The sequence below is a fragment of the Mycetomoellerius zeteki genome, unplaced genomic scaffold (genome assembly GCF_001594055.1).
Source record: "Mycetomoellerius zeteki isolate Tzet28-1 unplaced genomic scaffold, Tzet1.0 scaffold156, whole genome shotgun sequence".
Classification (NCBI taxonomy): Eukaryota; Metazoa; Arthropoda; class Insecta; order Hymenoptera; family Formicidae; genus Mycetomoellerius; species Mycetomoellerius zeteki.
In genome coordinates, this window is record NW_017256511.1 from 225774 (window position 1) to 243494 (window position 17721).

Here is a 17721-nt window from a genome sequence, read left to right on the forward strand (position 1 = left end):
CGACATTCTTTTTTTTTTTAGAGAGTTGAGAAAGAGCTATAAATGCCGCGAATAACGTTTTGAACGAATAGTAGCGTATATACGTATTGAGTCGGGAGGCAAATAGAAGTTAAGCAATGGAGGAAAAGAGCAAGATATGCGAATTAATTCTGCTACGATATATTTTTGAGATTGTCGTATAATTTTAGAAGATTGTAAAATTTATAAGGATAGTAAGTAAGAGAGAAAACCGTATAAAGTGTAGGGGGTAGATGGGTACGTTTTTTTTTTTTTTGCGATACAATTCGATTAAGTTCCAATTATTAGAGTGAAACGAAACGTACGAGCTAATCGTTTAATGTTTAATTATATATTACGATAACGTTAAGTGATAATGCTATTCATGAGCATGTTGAATTTGCTGATGCAATATGTGTATTTTTTTTCGGTTTTAAACAATTATGTACCCATCTGTTGCTAGTACGTAAAGTGATAGGACTTGCAGGTTTTTTAGAGTACTGTTGAAGAAGACGTATAACGATGGAGGAACCATTGGTATATATAATATAAATATCTAAATAATCTATTAATAAAGAGGATAGAATATTTTGGTACGCGTGAGAAGTATAAAATTATTGATTTCGACGTTTTGTGGAAGCATTTTTTTTTTTGTTCACTCGAAAGACTAAGACGACGGTCATTTTTTTTATACGAGGTTGCGTTGTCAACATTTTTACCGAAGAAGTATCCACATGTATGTATATAATATGTATTTCTATGATCTTGATAGTTGTAATATTGTGTAGTAGGCTTATTTATATAATATGATTTATAGATATTTTCTCTATCGATAGTAGCGTCACACACAAGTACAATTCTTATATTTTACTATTAACCGATGAATACCGTAGGATTAGCGCGAAACCGTTTATTTCGGGCTAAAGTGTGTCTCTAACGACGTTTATTAACGTAAGCCTAATCACGCCTGTTGTGATATTCAATGAAAACCTCAAGGCTCATCTAAAATACACGTAGTAAGCTTGGTTTAAGAAGTAAAAGTAAGAAATTGACCAATCACAGTTTATTATTCTTTTCACAATCGACTGTGATTGGTCAATTTCTTACTCTTACTTCTTAAACCAAGCTTACTTCGCATATTGTAGACAACGCCTTACGTAAACACGAAAAGGAAAAAGAAAGCATTATTTTGAACGATTCGTTGATTGCGAGAGAAAGCAATAATTCGTTGCGAGATCGAAAGACTTGCGAGGAAGTCAGAAAAAGGCAACGATAGAAGACAAACGCAAATAAAATTTGTGGTACCTATGATATTTCTTCGATATTCCTAGTAAATTGACGAAACGTAATTAACGAATGGGCGGCGCGATTTTAGTATAGAGTTCAAAAAAAGAAGCTGTATGTTCGTACAACCCAAGATCACAAATTAACTTCTTGACAATTCACCCTATATGCCGGTAGAGACGTAAATAAATCCTAAACAAAAAACTATCGACTTTGGCGAAGCCAAGAATCGTTCTAAAAATATCTATATTCTCAACACTCAGATGTATTATTTGTGAATAATGCTGCTGTATTGTACATTATCATGTAAATATAAACGCTATGTACATATAAAAAGTTCCCGGCAATATCCACATTTTCCAGAATCTCCAATAAGTAGATTATACAGTCAAGAACGCAGTATTTTGTATTTTGATTTTAAAAAATCAAGATCATTCCATGAGAAATGTATCAATATTAAAAGATATTAAGAACACGCGATATATGGTAAACAAAATCTACTGATATTTCTATATTTCTGGAATACTGGAATATATCCTAAATTTTTATTTAAAAAATCAAATAGTATACAAAAATATTTTCAAATATAAATTTAATATAACTTTCCAAATTTAATATAGCTAGACTTGGCTGTGTTCCGTTTCACCCATGGTGCATCATTTATCCTTGTTATTCACCGAATATTAAACAAGGATAAATAATGCATTATGCACATCATGCGTGAAACGGAATGCATCCTTGATATCAGGATTATACACTTCAGCTATTTTTTTTATATGCATATCTCAATTATTAATAAATTTCATCAAAAACTTACCAAGAACACCGTATTGTTGCGGAGTAAGTTTTTCATTATTGTCTGGACCACCTGGCACAGAGGAAATGAGTGATGCACGATCACTAATATGACTTCTAGTGCTGGCTTCACTTCTTCTCGCCCAAGATGCTTGTGACAATACATCTAGACGTTTGGTATAACACAAAAAATATTTTGTTTTATTATATAATCATTAATAGATTTAAATGTATTCAAATTTTACATTGCATTTAATTTCATAATTAAATTGGTTTATGTAACATGACAGCATGTGTCAATAGTATTACCAAAATTAGCGTTCTTAATATTTCCTAATCTTGTTTTGTAGTCTCTGTAATGCCTTTTGGAAGGTGGAATAGGGTGTCTTCGTCGTCTCTTCAAAAACTGTGCCAGTCCTCCCAGTAATATTGAACCGCTAGTGAAGCAGATAATAAAAATCTGAAAGAAACATATACAACTAACAGACTTGTATTTGTGTCACCAAATTTAAATTTTAATAATAAAATCCTCGTATAATTGTTACTCTGACCTTGTAATTTTTTTGCATTATTATGTAATGATCAAATGCAAATAGTGAAAGTATTTACTCTAACCTTGAGAAGTCGCCGACTTCGCTCTTACCTTTTGCGTGCGAGATAAGTGTATTGCCGGTAATGAGAACATGTATCGCTGATATAACGTGCCAAAGAATTGCCGTACGTTGAAAAGAGACATTGTCATTTACTTTGTTATAAACAACATTAACCAAAATTCACGCGTGCTGCCGAATCCTCGTTGATACTCGTCGCATGAAAACTGCCATCTGCTGAACGTTACCACGGGTTCGTAATCATTTACAGCCGGTTGTAAAACTTATCCGATAAAACAGACTATATTCTCGTATAATTGTATCTCCTTTTTCAAAAATTTACTTATTTGATTTAATCCTTAAAACAGGACAGATCTAGTATTCAGTCTCGGTGAAATTTCATCCGAGAGTAATAAAAAAATGAAATCCGAAATGAAACACATAGAATCTTTTATTTTTCCTTCATACAAAAAATAAGTCTTTGAAAATATCAAGAGAATACTGAATTATTGTCCATTCACACAATAGTATCCCAATCACAGGAGTCAAAGCATTCATCATCAACTTCGAGTAATTCTTTAACATTTGAGGGAGACGCTTCTGGAATTGCTGGAGAAATCTCCATATCATACTGCAACTGCGATCCTTTCTCAGAGGACGAAGAAATATTTAGAAAAGAATCCAAGTTTTGTTGCTTGTTATTTTGCACTGCGACGGCGATGTTATTTATTGAAAGATCCTGTTTGAGACCGAGCGCATTCAGAACGTCCTTTTTTTTGTGAAGCAACGGCCACAGATAATCATCCACAGTGTTTTGCGCTATCAAGTACTCGATTGTGACAGTGTTGTTTTGCCCGATTCTATGCACTCTGTCTTCCGCTTGGGACAAGATCTGAAAATGATTTCATACATTAACGTGAGATCAATTTCATACTCTATTAAAGATTTTCTTTTTTTGATAAACATTAATTACACCGGGATTCCAAAATAATTCGGTGAAGACCACGAGATTTGCAGCCGTTAATGTAACACCTGCGTTCACAGCGGTGATTGACAAAACCGCCACTAAACATTCATCACATTCTTGAAACTTGTCGATCAGAAGTTTTCTCTGTTCTGAATTAGTTTTGCCGTCGATTCTTATATACCTGGAAATTGTCATAATTGCAATATATATGACGTACTGCCTACTGACGATAATTATAAAAACTTAAACAGATAACTCCAATTAGGCTCTAATGAATGAAATTAAAATGAAATTAAAAATTAAAAGAAGAACCTTCAGAGCCAACACAAACGTTAGTGCGTGAATATATATATTTCATTAAAAAAGATAAACATATATACGTTTCGATTCTGTGTTTTGGATCCTCTTCAGTATAATCTTAATATTAAAAATTCAACAGTGAAATTCATCAGGAACATAATTATAAAAAGAGTTAACATGATCATACGTTGAATTAAATTGGTCAAATGGTTATCACATCCACATCTTATTAATAAAAACTTACGCTATGTCTACAGATTCAGCAGCTTCGCAAATAGTATCCAAAATAATTTGATGATGACCATACAAAAGACATTTTTTCTTATTTTCAAATAATTTTGCAACGTAATTGCTGTAATGTACCAATGTTAAATTAATTAAAATAGAAATTATTCACTTTCTTTAAAAAATATAAGTGTATTATTTACCCACCGTACTGCCGTCACTCTCGCATAGCTAGACTGGTTATAATATTGTATTAGAGTACTATGTCTTTCCAAACCCGTAATATTTGTTTGTAAACGTTGCGACATCTCCCTCATTTGCTTGCCAGTTTTGATCAAACTTGAATCTAAAATAATCACCTTCCTAAACGCATAAATGAATAAAAACATGCTTAGACCCAGTTCCACAACTCACAGTTAACTCTTAACCGAGGTTCAACTGATTCATTGTCTTTTTCTAATTCTAGAATTGGAAAGAGATGAGAAACAAGTTGAACCTCGATTAAGAGTTAACGTGAGTTGTGGAACTGGGCCTTAGACTTCTAATCAAGTTGCTGACATCATAAAAAAGATTTTCTTTTAAAACCTTATCTTAGACGGCAACTGATTTAAAACGTCTGCTTTCAGCCTTCGAATCATGCAATCCGACTTCAGCAGCGCTTGTAACTCTTGCGAATTTGAGGAGCCTAGGAAGTCCCAACCAAATATAGACCTCTGTCCTGCGCAATAACGTATACCATAGTCTTCATAGCTGCAAAACAATACTTATGAAATATATGCCTATTTATATAATTAAAGCAAGTATCAAAATATCTATTGTCTTTCTAATTACCTCATAAAACGTGGATTAGCAAGGCTAATCTGTGTATACAATTCAACTGGTCTTGACAGAGCCGGAGTACCTGTGAGCAATACAATATGACGTGCATGGGTACATATTCTATTAGTAGCTTGAAATCGCGCAGTCTTATTGCTCTTCAAACCGTGGGATTCGTCCTACAAATTTACAACATGCAATAGCAACGACAACGTTTATATTTGATTTATTAAAAATAATGTGTATATTTACCAGAATAACAAATCCATAAATATGTTTCGCGAAAGTATTTATGGCTCGTACTAACAAATCATATGATGTTATGGTGATTTTGTCATCTCCAATGTGATCTTTTGTGTTCGCAAAATGATGAATGTAATGTGTAGGTATGGATGGTAAGAATTCATAGATTGCTTGAGACCACTGATACCTATATGAAGCATCTCTAATATTAATACATACTTTCATTACATCAATTATAATAGAATAGAATATTTATTCACTTCAGCATATTTATAAAATCAAGAAGGGGACTTAGTTTACAATTCTCCTTAATTCATTCATCCATCCATACCTTTTATACTTGCTTAATTGCTCATCTTTCCTACTTTTTTTATCCTTATTATTATCTATCAATCATCATTTATACATTACAGCTATTTTCATTCATACATACATCAATTACAATAGAACTTACCTCACTGACGAAGGAGTTACAATAAGAAGTGGCCAACTTTCCTTATAATAATGTGCAATGCCTAATGCTTGTATAGTTTTTCCTAAACCCATATCATCTGCAATAATACAACGACCATTCTTCGATATACCATAGCTGAAATAAATTAAACAAAATATATTAATAAAAATATACATATGTATAAAATATGCACATAGTAATTGCATATAAAAAGATTTACCAAATACCCTCTCGTTGAAACGGCATTAAAGCATTTGTTAACGTTTCATCAATTTTTGATAAATCATGTTCTGGTAATTGAGTGTCTGACTTTAAGTTTTTTTTGAATATCTAAAATAAGAATATACGCGATTATATTTTTGTATAGTTTCTCAATGTATTTTTACTTTATTTTCAATTACCCGAAGGACAGCCTCTGGTATCTTTGTTATAGATAAATTACAATGATTAGATGATAATGTCTTTAATAAACCATTATAATCATTGAGATGAAAATTCCATATTCTGGATTTTGGATCTGTAAAATTAAATATTAATAAAAATATTTGCACGCATTAAGTCAAGAAATTTATTTACCATATATTCTGCTTGGAACTGTTTTAAATATATCAATAATTTCAGGTACAAATGCTGATAATTCTAAGGCAAATCTATCATCACTGATCATATAACATTTTCCTGTCACAGACAACATTGGATTGAAAAACCTTCTAGGTTCTATAGGATTGAAACGATTGTTTGTTTTGTTTTGTCGTGCAATATTTTCATTGTCATTTAAGTTTGTTTTGTTTTGTTGTGCAATATTTTCGTTGTCATTTAATTTTGACTGTTGATGAATTTGACTACTTGTGGGTGTACTTTGGGCTTTTAATTGAGATTGCTGCCGCCTCTGCAATGCTAATAAACGCTTTTTCTCGATTTCTTCGGGAGTACACGTTTTATCTATAAAAGAAATCATTTTTTAATTATTTATCTTAAAATATTGCTTCCTGAAGATAAATACTGTCTTTAAAAAAAACTTTACCCATTTTTTATTTCCTTTGGCGTACTTCAACGATTATAATAAATATATATTATTGCAATATCTTAAACTATAACAGCTATAGTCCTTATTTATTTATTTCCTGGACGATTTAACCCTACAACAATATTATGTTATATTCATTACAAATATAAATTATATTCGAGCCATGCTTACCGCTCGTGCAAAAAACGCATTACTTTTATAAATCCTTGTTAAATAAAAAGCAAACGATAAATTTATTGAAAAAATCAACTATCACGTTTCTTATATTTCACTATCCTATAACCAAAATACAACCAAAATATTGATAGTTCTTTTGTATATCTTTCTTCCCTAGTCATATATGCGTTGCGCAGCTCAGTATTTTCCCTAAATTTCCCTAAAATAATTTTCCCTAGTTAGACAGGTGTGAAAAAGCAGGAAATTCAAACGCAAGATTAAAAAAGTAGTACTATGAATCGCTATGAATGAAATTAGATCTGATTAGATCTTCTCCTATTAAAAATAATATTTTTTATTTCAATTAATATATTATTGATATATTGTACTTTAACAACACTTATTATATTAAAAGGAACTTCATAAAGTTTTGTTGTTTCAAGCTTTCGATTTCAATGGAAACTTCCTTTACGTATGCGCGTTGCGAAGTAGAACGTGATAGAACGTTGACAACTGATGATTTCGTTGCAAGGTCATGGGCATCATTAATTATTGTTTCTGTCTACAGTTTGTTCACTTACGTCATATATGAGGTAATTGACGTATAGAGCAATTTGCGCGCAAATGAAAAATATTTTTATTTGAAACGCTCTTATCGCAAGGTTATGAATTAAATTTCTTACTTTATTATTAGGTTAGGTCTCATCATTGATAAATTGTTGAGTTTAGCTCCTGTCCCATAGCTTATCATTTGCTGGGGTACAAAATTTTGACAGTGGATGACGGTGTCATTTAATTACGCCTAATCGAAATCGTTGCGCCTAAGCGAAATGCTGTCACTGTTAAAAAATACCATTGCATTGCCTTAACGGATCTTGTTAATATCGCAGCTGCATCCTCAAGCGTTCATCATGTCAACACCAAAATTTCCTTTGAAGGAAAATGTGGTATCGTGTATGTATTGCAATATATATGAGGTAAAATTGATTGATTTTTGTAAGATGCATATTAATATATTATTTCAGCAAAGCAACATGAATTTATCGTGCCAAAAAAGTGTGTCAAGACACCAGACGATCTAGTGCTTTGGCAAAGATCAGAAGCTTACTATGTAAGAATTTTTACGGATTATTTTTCATTGGAACTTTATTTTAATTAGTATATGATTATATGACAATATATTCCATATCTGTCATAGTAAAAACATAAAATTATCGTACATTTACTAGTGAATGTATATATTTTTATAAAATTTTAACAAAAGCATCAATTAAATATAAAAAAATATCTAATATTTCTAGTAAATTATTAATTTACTAAACAATGCATGCATTTGCTACAACACAATCCAATCATAATATATTACAAATCATTTGTTACAACAAAAATATATACTTTAGTAAATATATGTTGACTAAATTTTATGCTTTTACCGTGTATAGTACGTATATATTTTCATAAATAAAAAATATTTAAATGTATTTTTATAAAATATTACTTGTAGGAATACCTAGGATTTATTTTGACGTTAAACAGCGCTGTTCAAGGAAATGCTTTAGATGCACAATGTCCACAGTCACCTGTAATAAACAATGTTGTACAGATGTTGAATAGATTTGATGAATGGATAACAGAAATTCCACCTACCGAACAACCACAGCGATTTGGCAACAAGTCATTTCGCACGTGGCATGAGAGACTACAGCAGGTATGCTGTTAACATTGTATATAAGAATATAAATTACTCTTAAGTTATTGAAAAATTGTAAGATATTTTATTTATAATTACTCTTATTACAGAATGCTGCAGAAGAATTGAAGCAAGTCTTATCAGAAGATCTATATCGTGCGATCCCGGAGATAGTTCAATATTTATATGAAAGTTTTGGGAATCCAACTCGCATTGACTATGGAACAGGCCACGAAATGGCTTTTCTTATGTTCCTCTGCTGTATGTTCAAGATAGGCGCATTTGAAGACAATGATAAGATTGCTGTTGTAGTAAAAGTGTTTAATAGGTACTTTAATATATTGCATGATCTCTCATTATCTCCCCAAATTATTTAGTTATTTAAATCGTGTTTTTTTCGGCTTAGGTATCTAGAATTGGTGCGTAGGCTTCAGCTGATATATCGTATGGAGCCAGCGGGTAGTCATGGCGTTTGGAGCTTGGATGATTATCAATTTGTACCTTTCATATGGGGAAGTGCTCAGCTCATTGGTATTAACTTTTGTATATATTTTTCAATATATTCTTTATCGGTAACATAATACAGTGATTTAGAAGTTTTTTCTGCTTCTAAAATTTATGATATTTTATGTAATTTAATATTTTAGGACATCCTCGAATAGAACCACGTCATTTTGTAGATCAAGGTATCGTGGAAGCTTACAGCAAAAAATACATGTTTCTTGGCTGCATTGAATTTATCTCAAAGGTACAGAAATATATTCGTGTTTGTAAAGATTTATTGTGTTTTTTCAGTGTGATTTAATTTATTTAAGATTACGGAACTTCCATACATTTTGATAGCTATTGTGTTTTATTAGGTGAAAATAGGACCTTTTGCCGAGCATTCGAATCAGTTATGGAATGTTAGTGCAGTGTCCTCATGGTCGAAAGTGAACAGTGGTCTTATAAAAATGTATCAGGCTGAGGTAATTATAATCGATGCAAGTTAGAAAAAAGAATTGTTGACTCTATTGTATTTATTTGCTAGGTATTGGCGAAGTTTCCTGTTATCCAACACGTTTTCTTTGGTTCTCTGCTACCAATGACACCAATGGTCCCGAAATACTCTAAACCAACTGTTACTCCAAATTACAAAAGAACTCCTGTTGATGACAATGAGCCACCGCCACCAGCGGTGCCACAATGAAAATTACATTCGTAATAAATATTGTTACCTCTGAACTACTTTATCACATTTCCAAGTATTTATTATAAAATGTTATTATTGCCCTTTTCACTCCCTTTATTTTGATATTTTCATTTCAGATGCATTTTACTAGCTCGTTAGAAATTTATATTATATTTATTACAAAACAGTATCTTTATTGTTGAGGTATAAAAAAATAAACGACATAATGCAAAATTGTCTAGATGACATGTGCGTAAAATTATACATTATTTATGATTCTGTAATCGTTGATTTTCTGAATAAAAATAATAGATTTACATCTCACACAGAAATTTGAAATCCCACGAAAAACGGCGTACCTTTAAATTTCATTATAAATATCAATTTTATTTTTGTGTCAAATAATTTTGTCTCAATTAGTAAATCACGCTAATATTCTTATGAGATGCTTATTACTTCGATGACATGTGAAGTCTTGCATGTTTCTGATCGACGTTCGTTTCCATGGGAACCGGAAAAATAGTGTTGTCTACCTCTACCCATCGTATACTTAACCTCAAACATCTTATTATACGAAAAGGTTTTATTAAAGGTGTATATACAAACATATTACAAGAATTTATGAAGTAGACGTCATATAATTTTAAGAAGAGGTTTTTCTTCTTTTCTTTTTCTAAAATGGATTTTCGATCCACTAAGGTGGATCACAGTATCATAAGTTGAAAACAGACCAAAAAGTTCAGTTGGTCCAATGTCCTGTCCATCTGTCTAAGGAAAGATTGGGAAAGATTGAACTGGTTGAAGACACAAAATCCTACCAACCGGTGGAAGTAACTTCAGAAATCATCCGAATTTAGATATTAATGCTATTGTTACGGAGTGACAAATATCGAGAAAATTTGTAAAAGCTACACATAATTTGCCATGATTAGGATATCAATTTTTATGTTATTTTTTACGAACTTTTACACTACACTTTGCCAGGACGTTGAGATTGACGCAAATGGCTATATCGTTTATTGTCCCTGCATGGGTAAGATCTTTATTTTTATCACATTTATGATATCATTGAACATAATAATAATAATCTTTGTGATCCTCATTCTAGGCCGTTTCGGTAATCAGGCAGATCATTTTCTAGGAGTCCTTGGATTCGTCCAGGTTTTGAATCGTACTCTAGTATTACCGCCATGGGTTGAATATCGTACTGGAGAGACAAGATCTGTAAGCACAAGACTTATGTGTAACATTATTCATACATTTTATAACACAATATCTAATATCTAATTTTATTCTAGGTGCAAGTACCATTCAATACCTATTTCAATGTTTCTCAAGTACAAAGTTGCCACAGAGCAATATTAATGGAAGATTTTATGAAGAATATTGCGCCGAAGATATGGCCACCTGAAAAAAGAACATGTAAGCTCTAATTCTAATTCTTTTGAAGAAACAAAATATTCTAATGTGAATTCTTCATTCTTTCTCAGCTTTCTGTTACGAGGCCCGTGTAGGCAGCAATGGAACCTCCTGCAATGCGAAACAAGGAAATCCGTTTGGCCCTTTCTGGGACACATATAATATAGATTTCGTTAAATCAGAATTTTATAAGCCACTCCATTATCATGACGTATATTATACCCAGACGAAACAGCAATGGAATCAGTATTATCCAGCTGAAACTTGGCCGGTATTGGCGTTCACGGGTGCACCCGCCAGTTTCCCGGTCCAACCTATGAACAAGCCTTTGCAGAAATGTCTCAACTGGAATAACGATATCTTGAATAAAGCAAAGGCATTTATAAAGAAAACATTGCCGAGGGGTGCGTTTGTTGGTATACATTTGCGAAACGGGATCGATTGGGTACGTGGCATTTGCTATTTATATTTTTATACAGAGAATATACTATTAACATCCTACAGAGAATACTGATTCTATATTTATTACATTTCAGGAACGCGCCTGCGAACATATACCGTCTGCGCCAGATCTTTTTGCTGCTCCTCAGTGTCTCGGTTATCAAAACGAACGTGGGAAAGCCACCCTCTCGATGTGCTTACCGTCATTTGATGTAATAATAACTCAGCTGAAGCGTGTTATTCGTAACGGTAAAGATATCAAGTCTGTGTTTATAGCATCTGACAATGATTACATGTTGGATAGACTCGGAGAAGCTTTGTCGCGTATGGAGGTAGGTTCATTTATTACTATCATGTCATCAATGAATACTAATGTTATCATTTCTGTGTAGATATCAGTGTTCCGACAAGAACCACCGGTATCCTCGCATTTGGATCTGGCCATTCTCGGAAGATCCAACTACTTCATAGGAAATTGCATTTCTTCTTTCACTGCTTTCGTGGCTAGAGAAAGAGAGGTCAGGGGATATCCTACGTTCTTCTGGGGTTATCCTCCCAAAACCAGAACAGAACTGTGATATTATATTTTGTAATATGATACTTGCCAAGTGCGCAATCATCAGATAATTTTTGTATTTATATATTATTGTATTAAGTATTTTCTTGATGAGATTAACATTATACATATGTTTATTATGATAAAATACAATTATGGGGCATATACAGAGCAGACCAAGTCATACTATACAAAGTGTTTTGGATCTTCAGTATATATTTCGCAATAAAAAGTTTATGCGAAGCAAATTCGTTTGATTCGAGCATCTCTTTTTTTGCTATCGTATATAATATAAAAATATCAAATTCGGTACTTTTTTTCCATCGTACTAAAATTGCGAAGTTCTTACAATTTTATTCACTTCCTATGTTTCGCATATCGCACAATGTCTGCTGTAAAACACAAGCAAAATTTCTCGTATTAGTCTCGTTGCACGATTTAAACGACGAACAGGCAAATAGAATATCCTTCGGTCGTGGGTTATAGCAGCAACCATAACCGTCGGGAACAACCGGTCCAAAGCACATAAAAGACGCTGACTTATATGGCACCTTTAAATTACAAAAGTATATTGATTATTTTTTTGTTAATATTTTCACATTACTGTTTCGCCAAAGAATTTCTTTGAAAGCCAACTTTGAATTACCTGACTTGATGTCAAATTGAAATATGTACTTCTGGTATAACCAACATCTTTATACAATTCTGGGAGCTCCATTCCTTCGCTTTTTGCTATCATTTTTAAGCCAAATAAATGCCGGTCGACGCCTTGACCTGTCGCAGCCTATGCAAAAAAATGTTAATTCGAAAATTTACGTATTGAATTATAATATACATATGTTACGAGAAATTTTATTATTTGGATAATGCCCAGCCAATATGTTATACAATGCTTGGTTAATGTTATTCAGGCCCAAAGTAATCAAATTTCCTATAACATATACATTACATATTATAAAGATGATTAAAGAGACGCATTATAATTAAAGTAGACATATATCTCACTTGTGCGGCGTATTCTTTATGAGCATTTATAGCTCTGATCATCATTTCCTTCTTTTGTTGTTTGCTCTTGCATTCCCCAGGAAGCATTACTTTCGCGAACTCAACCGACTCGGTGCTGGTCGACCTAATACATTCGGTTCTGGCATTAATAAATCTTCGTAATGCCGCGCTTTCATAATGAGCCGGCGCCTTCCTTTGTAAATTGTAAAAAGTCACTTGCATCGCTATCTGAATAAAACTGTCGGGACTCAGTTTGATCGCTTTTATAGCGTCTGCACCAAATTTGTCGAATGTAAAACATTCCATATCTATGTCGTCTGAGAGTCTAAAAAATCACAAATATTGTACATCAAACAGTACTGGCGTAATTATAATCGTAAAGGAATAATCAACCTACTTATCTACCGTATCAGTAGCTATTTCGATTGCACAGTCTATAGCGTCGTTAATTTCAAACTTCAAAAGCTCTGGTCTCGGGAAATCCGCAGACTTTCCATCCCTTGCGCTATTTTCTCTTGCCGCGCTGAAAATAAACAGAAATTATTATTTGCGTTCTATTAAAATGACATTATATGGCATAATTATTATTTACATATATTTTAATACATAATCGTGAAGGACAGCAACTGGAATTCCTTCACATGGACTGTGTTCGTATACCATGCCAATGTAACCATCGGCGGATATTATATACTGTAAAGATATACATATATGTTCCTTGTTTATCTCATCAAAAGATACCATATTAAATATTTGGTTTATCTAAAACTATTTATTTATAATAAATGTTAATCAGATATTTCACCTGTATAGTTTTGTCATGCCACCTGTTTCCAGCATTTATATAGCTACAATATAAACAAGGAACTTTCTATATCTTTGATTATATCCCTATTGTTATCCAGTTCTGAAAATAACAACGATGATTCGAGATACATAATTAAAAATTATATAAAAAATTGTATGTTTAAAAAGACGAAACACAAATTGTATAGAGGTAAAAACAAAAGATAAGGTAAAACTGAAATAAACCTAAAAGTAAGCTATAATCCTTCACCCAAGTATCTCTGTCATTTCCAGTTAAAATTCCTACGGGCTTTCCTTGAGTACTCGAGCGATCTGCGATATCTTTTATGGCAGCTACAAGTTTGCCCTCGCTTAAAATGCCGTCTTTATCGACAACACAAAGTTTAAAGAACTGTAAATATAGATAGAATGTATTCAGTTATATTGTTTCATTATATTGATTATACTTACATTATTATTGCTTATGATTATTATGTGTTTGGCCTCGTCTGTGTGCAACAATTTGTCGACTACTTCGTTGGGTCGCCTGTGCGTGCCAAGTATCATGCCGTAAGGCTGCATATCAAGCGGATCATTGCGAGCCATTTCTTGTTTAATCTTTCCACTGCAATATCATTGCCGATGAATATCGCAAGGAACAAAAATTGTCATAAACTACATAAGATTTACCTTTTAACCATCTCATTATAATTGCACACTGCAGCAACGAGACGTGCTGCATACATATAAATGTCATCTGGTCGATGGAAAGTAATTGGAGGCCCAACAGTTCCAGGACTGGAATGCACAATCACTGGCAAACGGTATCCTAAATATGCGACTTCTAGCCACCATTCTTTCATCTAAAATAAGTAGATGTTGATTTGTATATAATTCACCTAATATTAATTTTAAAAGGTATAGATATACAAGTACCCAGTTATCAGTATTCTGATATCTCTCCAATAATTTGGCATGTAACCGAGGTCCTGCGCCTGTATGGCTTATAAATTCACCAACAATCTTCTCTGTATTTTTATATTCATTGTCGGTCAATAATGGTTTTAAGGATCTGTAATTAATAAAATCTGAATGAAACGATACTTGAAGATAAAAAGATATATAGACACGTACCTCAAGTAACGTTCCATAGTTTGCTTGAGATCAGGAACAGGTTGTTTTGGAATTGGTTGCTGATTTAGGTTTAATGTTGTTATAGATGCTCCATGAAGAACAGACGGTGTCTTACGCAATCCATCGTAGATCTGTTTATTCAACTGATTTTATTAAAGAGCTTTACTTTCTGTAAAAAGTACAAACACTTATGTACTTACTGTATACTTTGATACATTGGAGAGTACTTTGTACATAGCTGGTTTCTCTAAAGAGTCTAATTTTACTGTACTGCTAAAGAACAGAGATTAACAGATGTTATTGACATTTCAAAGATAAACAAACGTAATTGTGAAATAAACGCGTTATCATGTGGGAAGCATCCGATAGAGCTCACTGTTAAGATACATGTCACACTTTGCTGTCAAGTTTTCAAAATATCTCAGCAGTCATCTGTCACACTCATCCATGTATATTAGATGCTTAAGCTCGTATATACACACACATACTCTGTCGAAAATGTTCGATTAAACCGATTAAAAAAAAAAGTAATCCAAATCAATTGGAATTTCTGCACTGAAAATACGGCATTAATACCGATTGAAAATAATAAATCGGATTTAATACTCTTCAAACGGATTAATTTCGGATGATATAAATCCATCTCAATCCGAAATTATACGATTTCATAAGTTATAATTAAATCGGTTTTAATGCGATGTGAATCGGTTTAAGTAGGAGGACGACAAAAGTAATCCATTGCAATCCGAAATTCTATGATTTTACGAATAACATTTAAATCGGTTTTAATGCAATGTGAACCAGATTCTGTCAAGGACGACAAAAGTAATCCGTTGCTATCTAAAATTCCACGATTTTGCAGATTACATATATCGCGGTAGAGTGTAGACAATTACATCCGTTTCAATGTAATTTAATTGAAATTTACTATAATCGACATAAGCAATCCATTTTAATAAAAAATTCCATTATTTCGCGGATGAAAAGTAATTTGATTTTATGTAGTATGAATCGGATTTGCTGTTGCCATAAGTCACAATCAAGCCATTTATTTAAATCCTTCAGCGTAGAAACTTGCAGCAACATTGTTGCAATGTTACATCGTTGCTGCAAGCTTCTGTGTTGTATGGGAAATTAAATTTTTATTTTTCTTTATTAACTGCATAACATTTTTACAAAGAAATGTAATTTGAGCGTTAAGTGGTTATTGTTCATAATCGACTCAGTTACTAAGAATTGGGTATTATTAAAACGAATTGTAATTGTATACGCGCAAGTGCTGAACTTCGAATTGAAACGGATTAATGTTGTCTTTTCTAGCAAATCGGATTCAGAAAGATTACATGAATCGGCGTTTTTGTAATTGAAGCGGAATCAGCTGTTAAAAAAGCTAAATACGATTTAGGTGGATTATTTTCGGTTTTAATCGAACATTTTCGGCAGGGTATACATACACGTAGTTTGGCTAAATCAGTGCACCAAGATAAATGATTTGCGTGATGACGGTAAACGACAGTTCTGTATTACTAGGCTATATTGCTGTAAATTGTCACTAATTATGTCATGAATGATGGACATTGGACCGGTCAGTTACAATAATATGATACACTTGTGGTCATATCATATATATATTATCTAAAGAGCAGTTTAGGATTATTTTAACAATTAACACATACGCGTCCATATGGTGAAAGTTCTTTTTGTAAGTGAAAGGAGTAATGACTCTCAAGCAATGTTTTAAAATGCTAATACTCTCTGATTGGTTCATACACTAGCTTAAGACCATCTCAAATCTTGAACAACGTCATTCGTATGTACGTGACCGGACAAAAAACCTCCGGTTGTAACAATTATTATTTTAAATCGTTTATATTTTGTATGAAGAGTTTTGAAGTGCAAATAAAAAGGTTTGTGAGTAATTCTATTAATTACAATTAATCATTCTTTTTTGGACCATGTACTTAACCGAAATAATTAACTGGATCTAAATTCAACAAAGTTTATACATGGAATCGTTTGATTTCGTATGAAGAATTATGAAGTACCATTTAAAACATTTGTGAGTCATCCAGACATTTTTAATTAAATATTAAAATATCATATGTATTTGACCGAAATATAGATACAGGCGCTACGACACCTATCACGGAAATTCCGTTAGACGCGATAGGTAGTCTCTCTAGTATTTTGATATTCTTGGTTCTTTTCTGATGACATGACCGCTACGACTTCTATTGTAGACCCCGCATAATAAGTTATAAAAAATTGATCAATCACTGTCGAACGTCGACTATTGCCTGATTTATACTTCGGTCTTAAGCGGTCCAATCAACTTCAATCTAGCTCGACTCTGATTGGATCACAACGCTTGCGACATGCTTGCGACACTGCAATGCGACTAATGTAGAACCAGCTTTAACCCTAAAATCCTACAATTCAGCCAATGGAATACAGATTTCAATTAGGACCAATTAAGACTGACAGCCCTATTGGCTGAATTTTAGGATTTTAGAGTTAAGACCGAAGCATAAACTAGGCATATATTGGTGAATTTTTTATGGCTTACAACTATTTCTATTGCATACAGGCTGCGGTCCACTTGACGCTACGAACGCTTCGAAGCATTCTTTGATTAGTCAATTCGTAAAATTCTTTGTTCTGATTG

At 32.7% G+C, this 17721-nt stretch overlaps 5 protein-coding genes across 5 annotated transcripts in view; 2 read left to right on the top strand and 3 right to left on the bottom strand.

Moving 5' to 3' along the window:
- Window positions 1-2899, bottom strand: part of Miga (mitoguardin) — a 35944-nt gene extending 33045 nt beyond the window's left edge. Inside the window, exons 1-3 of the mRNA XM_018445242.1 lie at window positions 2720-2899; window positions 2386-2536; window positions 2099-2242 (exon numbers count right to left, since the gene is read on the bottom strand). Coding sequence (XP_018300744.1) covers window positions 2099-2242; window positions 2386-2536; window positions 2720-2818 — 394 coding nt within the window. The 5' untranslated portion in view covers window positions 2819-2899. The remainder of the gene's footprint in view (window positions 1-2098; window positions 2243-2385; window positions 2537-2719) is intronic.
- Window positions 2900-3132: 233 nt separating this feature from the next.
- Marcal1 (SWI/SNF-related matrix-associated actin-dependent regulator of chromatin subfamily A-like protein 1) lies at window positions 3133-6798 on the bottom strand. The gene is made up of 12 exons (XM_018445229.1): window positions 6696-6798; window positions 6248-6613; window positions 6073-6188; window positions 5892-6001; window positions 5672-5806; window positions 5227-5404; window positions 4990-5153; window positions 4744-4908; window positions 4366-4521; window positions 4178-4285; window positions 3640-3814; window positions 3133-3558 (listed from the first exon to the last, which is right to left on the bottom strand). Exons 1-12 carry the CDS (start codon window positions 6697-6699, stop codon window positions 3184-3186), a joined length of 2052 nt encoding a protein of 683 aa, XP_018300731.1. The 5' UTR covers window positions 6700-6798; the 3' UTR covers window positions 3133-3183.
- A 556-nt stretch (window positions 6799-7354) lies between these two features.
- Window positions 7355-9757, top strand: LOC108720948 (Phosphotyrosyl phosphatase activator). Its single transcript, XM_018445232.1, has 9 exons — window positions 7355-7447; window positions 7549-7808; window positions 7880-7965; window positions 8359-8562; window positions 8655-8872; window positions 8951-9075; window positions 9192-9292; window positions 9405-9512; window positions 9575-9757. Exons 2-9 carry the CDS (start codon window positions 7766-7768, stop codon window positions 9731-9733), a joined length of 1044 nt encoding a protein of 347 aa, XP_018300734.1. The 5' UTR covers window positions 7355-7447; window positions 7549-7765; the 3' UTR covers window positions 9734-9757.
- A 464-nt stretch (window positions 9758-10221) lies between these two features.
- On the top strand, window positions 10222-12213 carry O-fut1 (O-fucosyltransferase 1). Its single transcript, XM_018445230.1, has 6 exons — window positions 10222-10748; window positions 10824-10939; window positions 11014-11137; window positions 11206-11579; window positions 11671-11907; window positions 11968-12213. Exons 1-6 carry the CDS (start codon window positions 10640-10642, stop codon window positions 12151-12153), a joined length of 1146 nt encoding a protein of 381 aa, XP_018300732.1. The 5' UTR covers window positions 10222-10639; the 3' UTR covers window positions 12154-12213.
- Window positions 12214-12293: 80 nt separating this feature from the next.
- Window positions 12294-16784, bottom strand: LOC108720950 (carnitine O-acetyltransferase-like). The gene is given in 14 exon segments (XM_018445234.1): window positions 12294-12682; window positions 12778-12915; window positions 13137-13461; window positions 13534-13659; window positions 13729-13829; window positions 13942-13990; window positions 13992-14043; window positions 14169-14334; window positions 14394-14547; window positions 14613-14785; window positions 14859-14994; window positions 15057-15187; window positions 15257-15329; window positions 16733-16784. Coding segments are annotated over 14 exon segments (1830 nt in total). The 5' UTR covers window positions 16741-16784; the 3' UTR covers window positions 12294-12484.
- Between the last annotated feature and the right edge of the window lie 937 nt (window positions 16785-17721).

What these genes read in the sequence shown, in the direction of transcription:
- Marcal1 (XM_018445229.1), bottom strand. An exon ending in GTAACTCCTTCGTCAGTGAG is followed by an intron (nt 5,405 to 5,671) that starts GTAAGTTCTATT and finishes TGCTTCATATAG; the next exon opens with GTATCAGTGGTCTCAAGCAA. An exon ending in TTTATGGATTTGTTATTCTG is followed by an intron (nt 5,154 to 5,226) that starts GTAAATATACAC and finishes GTAAATTTGTAG; the next exon opens with GACGAATCCCACGGTTTGAA.
- LOC108720948 (XM_018445232.1), top strand. Translation starts at nt 7,766, where the DNA reads ATGTCAACACCAAAATTTCCTTTGAAGGAAAATGTGGTATCGT. An exon ending in GAAGGAAAATGTGGTATCGT is followed by an intron (nt 7,809 to 7,879) that starts GTATGTATTGCA and finishes ATATTATTTCAG; the next exon opens with CAAAGCAACATGAATTTATC. An exon ending in GTAGTAAAAGTGTTTAATAG is followed by an intron (nt 8,873 to 8,950) that starts GTACTTTAATAT and finishes TTTTCGGCTTAG; the next exon opens with GTATCTAGAATTGGTGCGTA.
- O-fut1 (XM_018445230.1), top strand. Translation starts at nt 10,640, where the DNA reads ATGATTAGGATATCAATTTTTATGTTATTTTTTACGAACTTTTACACT. An exon ending in TGCGAAACGGGATCGATTGG is followed by an intron (nt 11,580 to 11,670) that starts GTACGTGGCATT and finishes ATTACATTTCAG; the next exon opens with GAACGCGCCTGCGAACATAT. An exon ending in AAGCTTTGTCGCGTATGGAG is followed by an intron (nt 11,908 to 11,967) that starts GTAGGTTCATTT and finishes ATTTCTGTGTAG; the next exon opens with ATATCAGTGTTCCGACAAGA.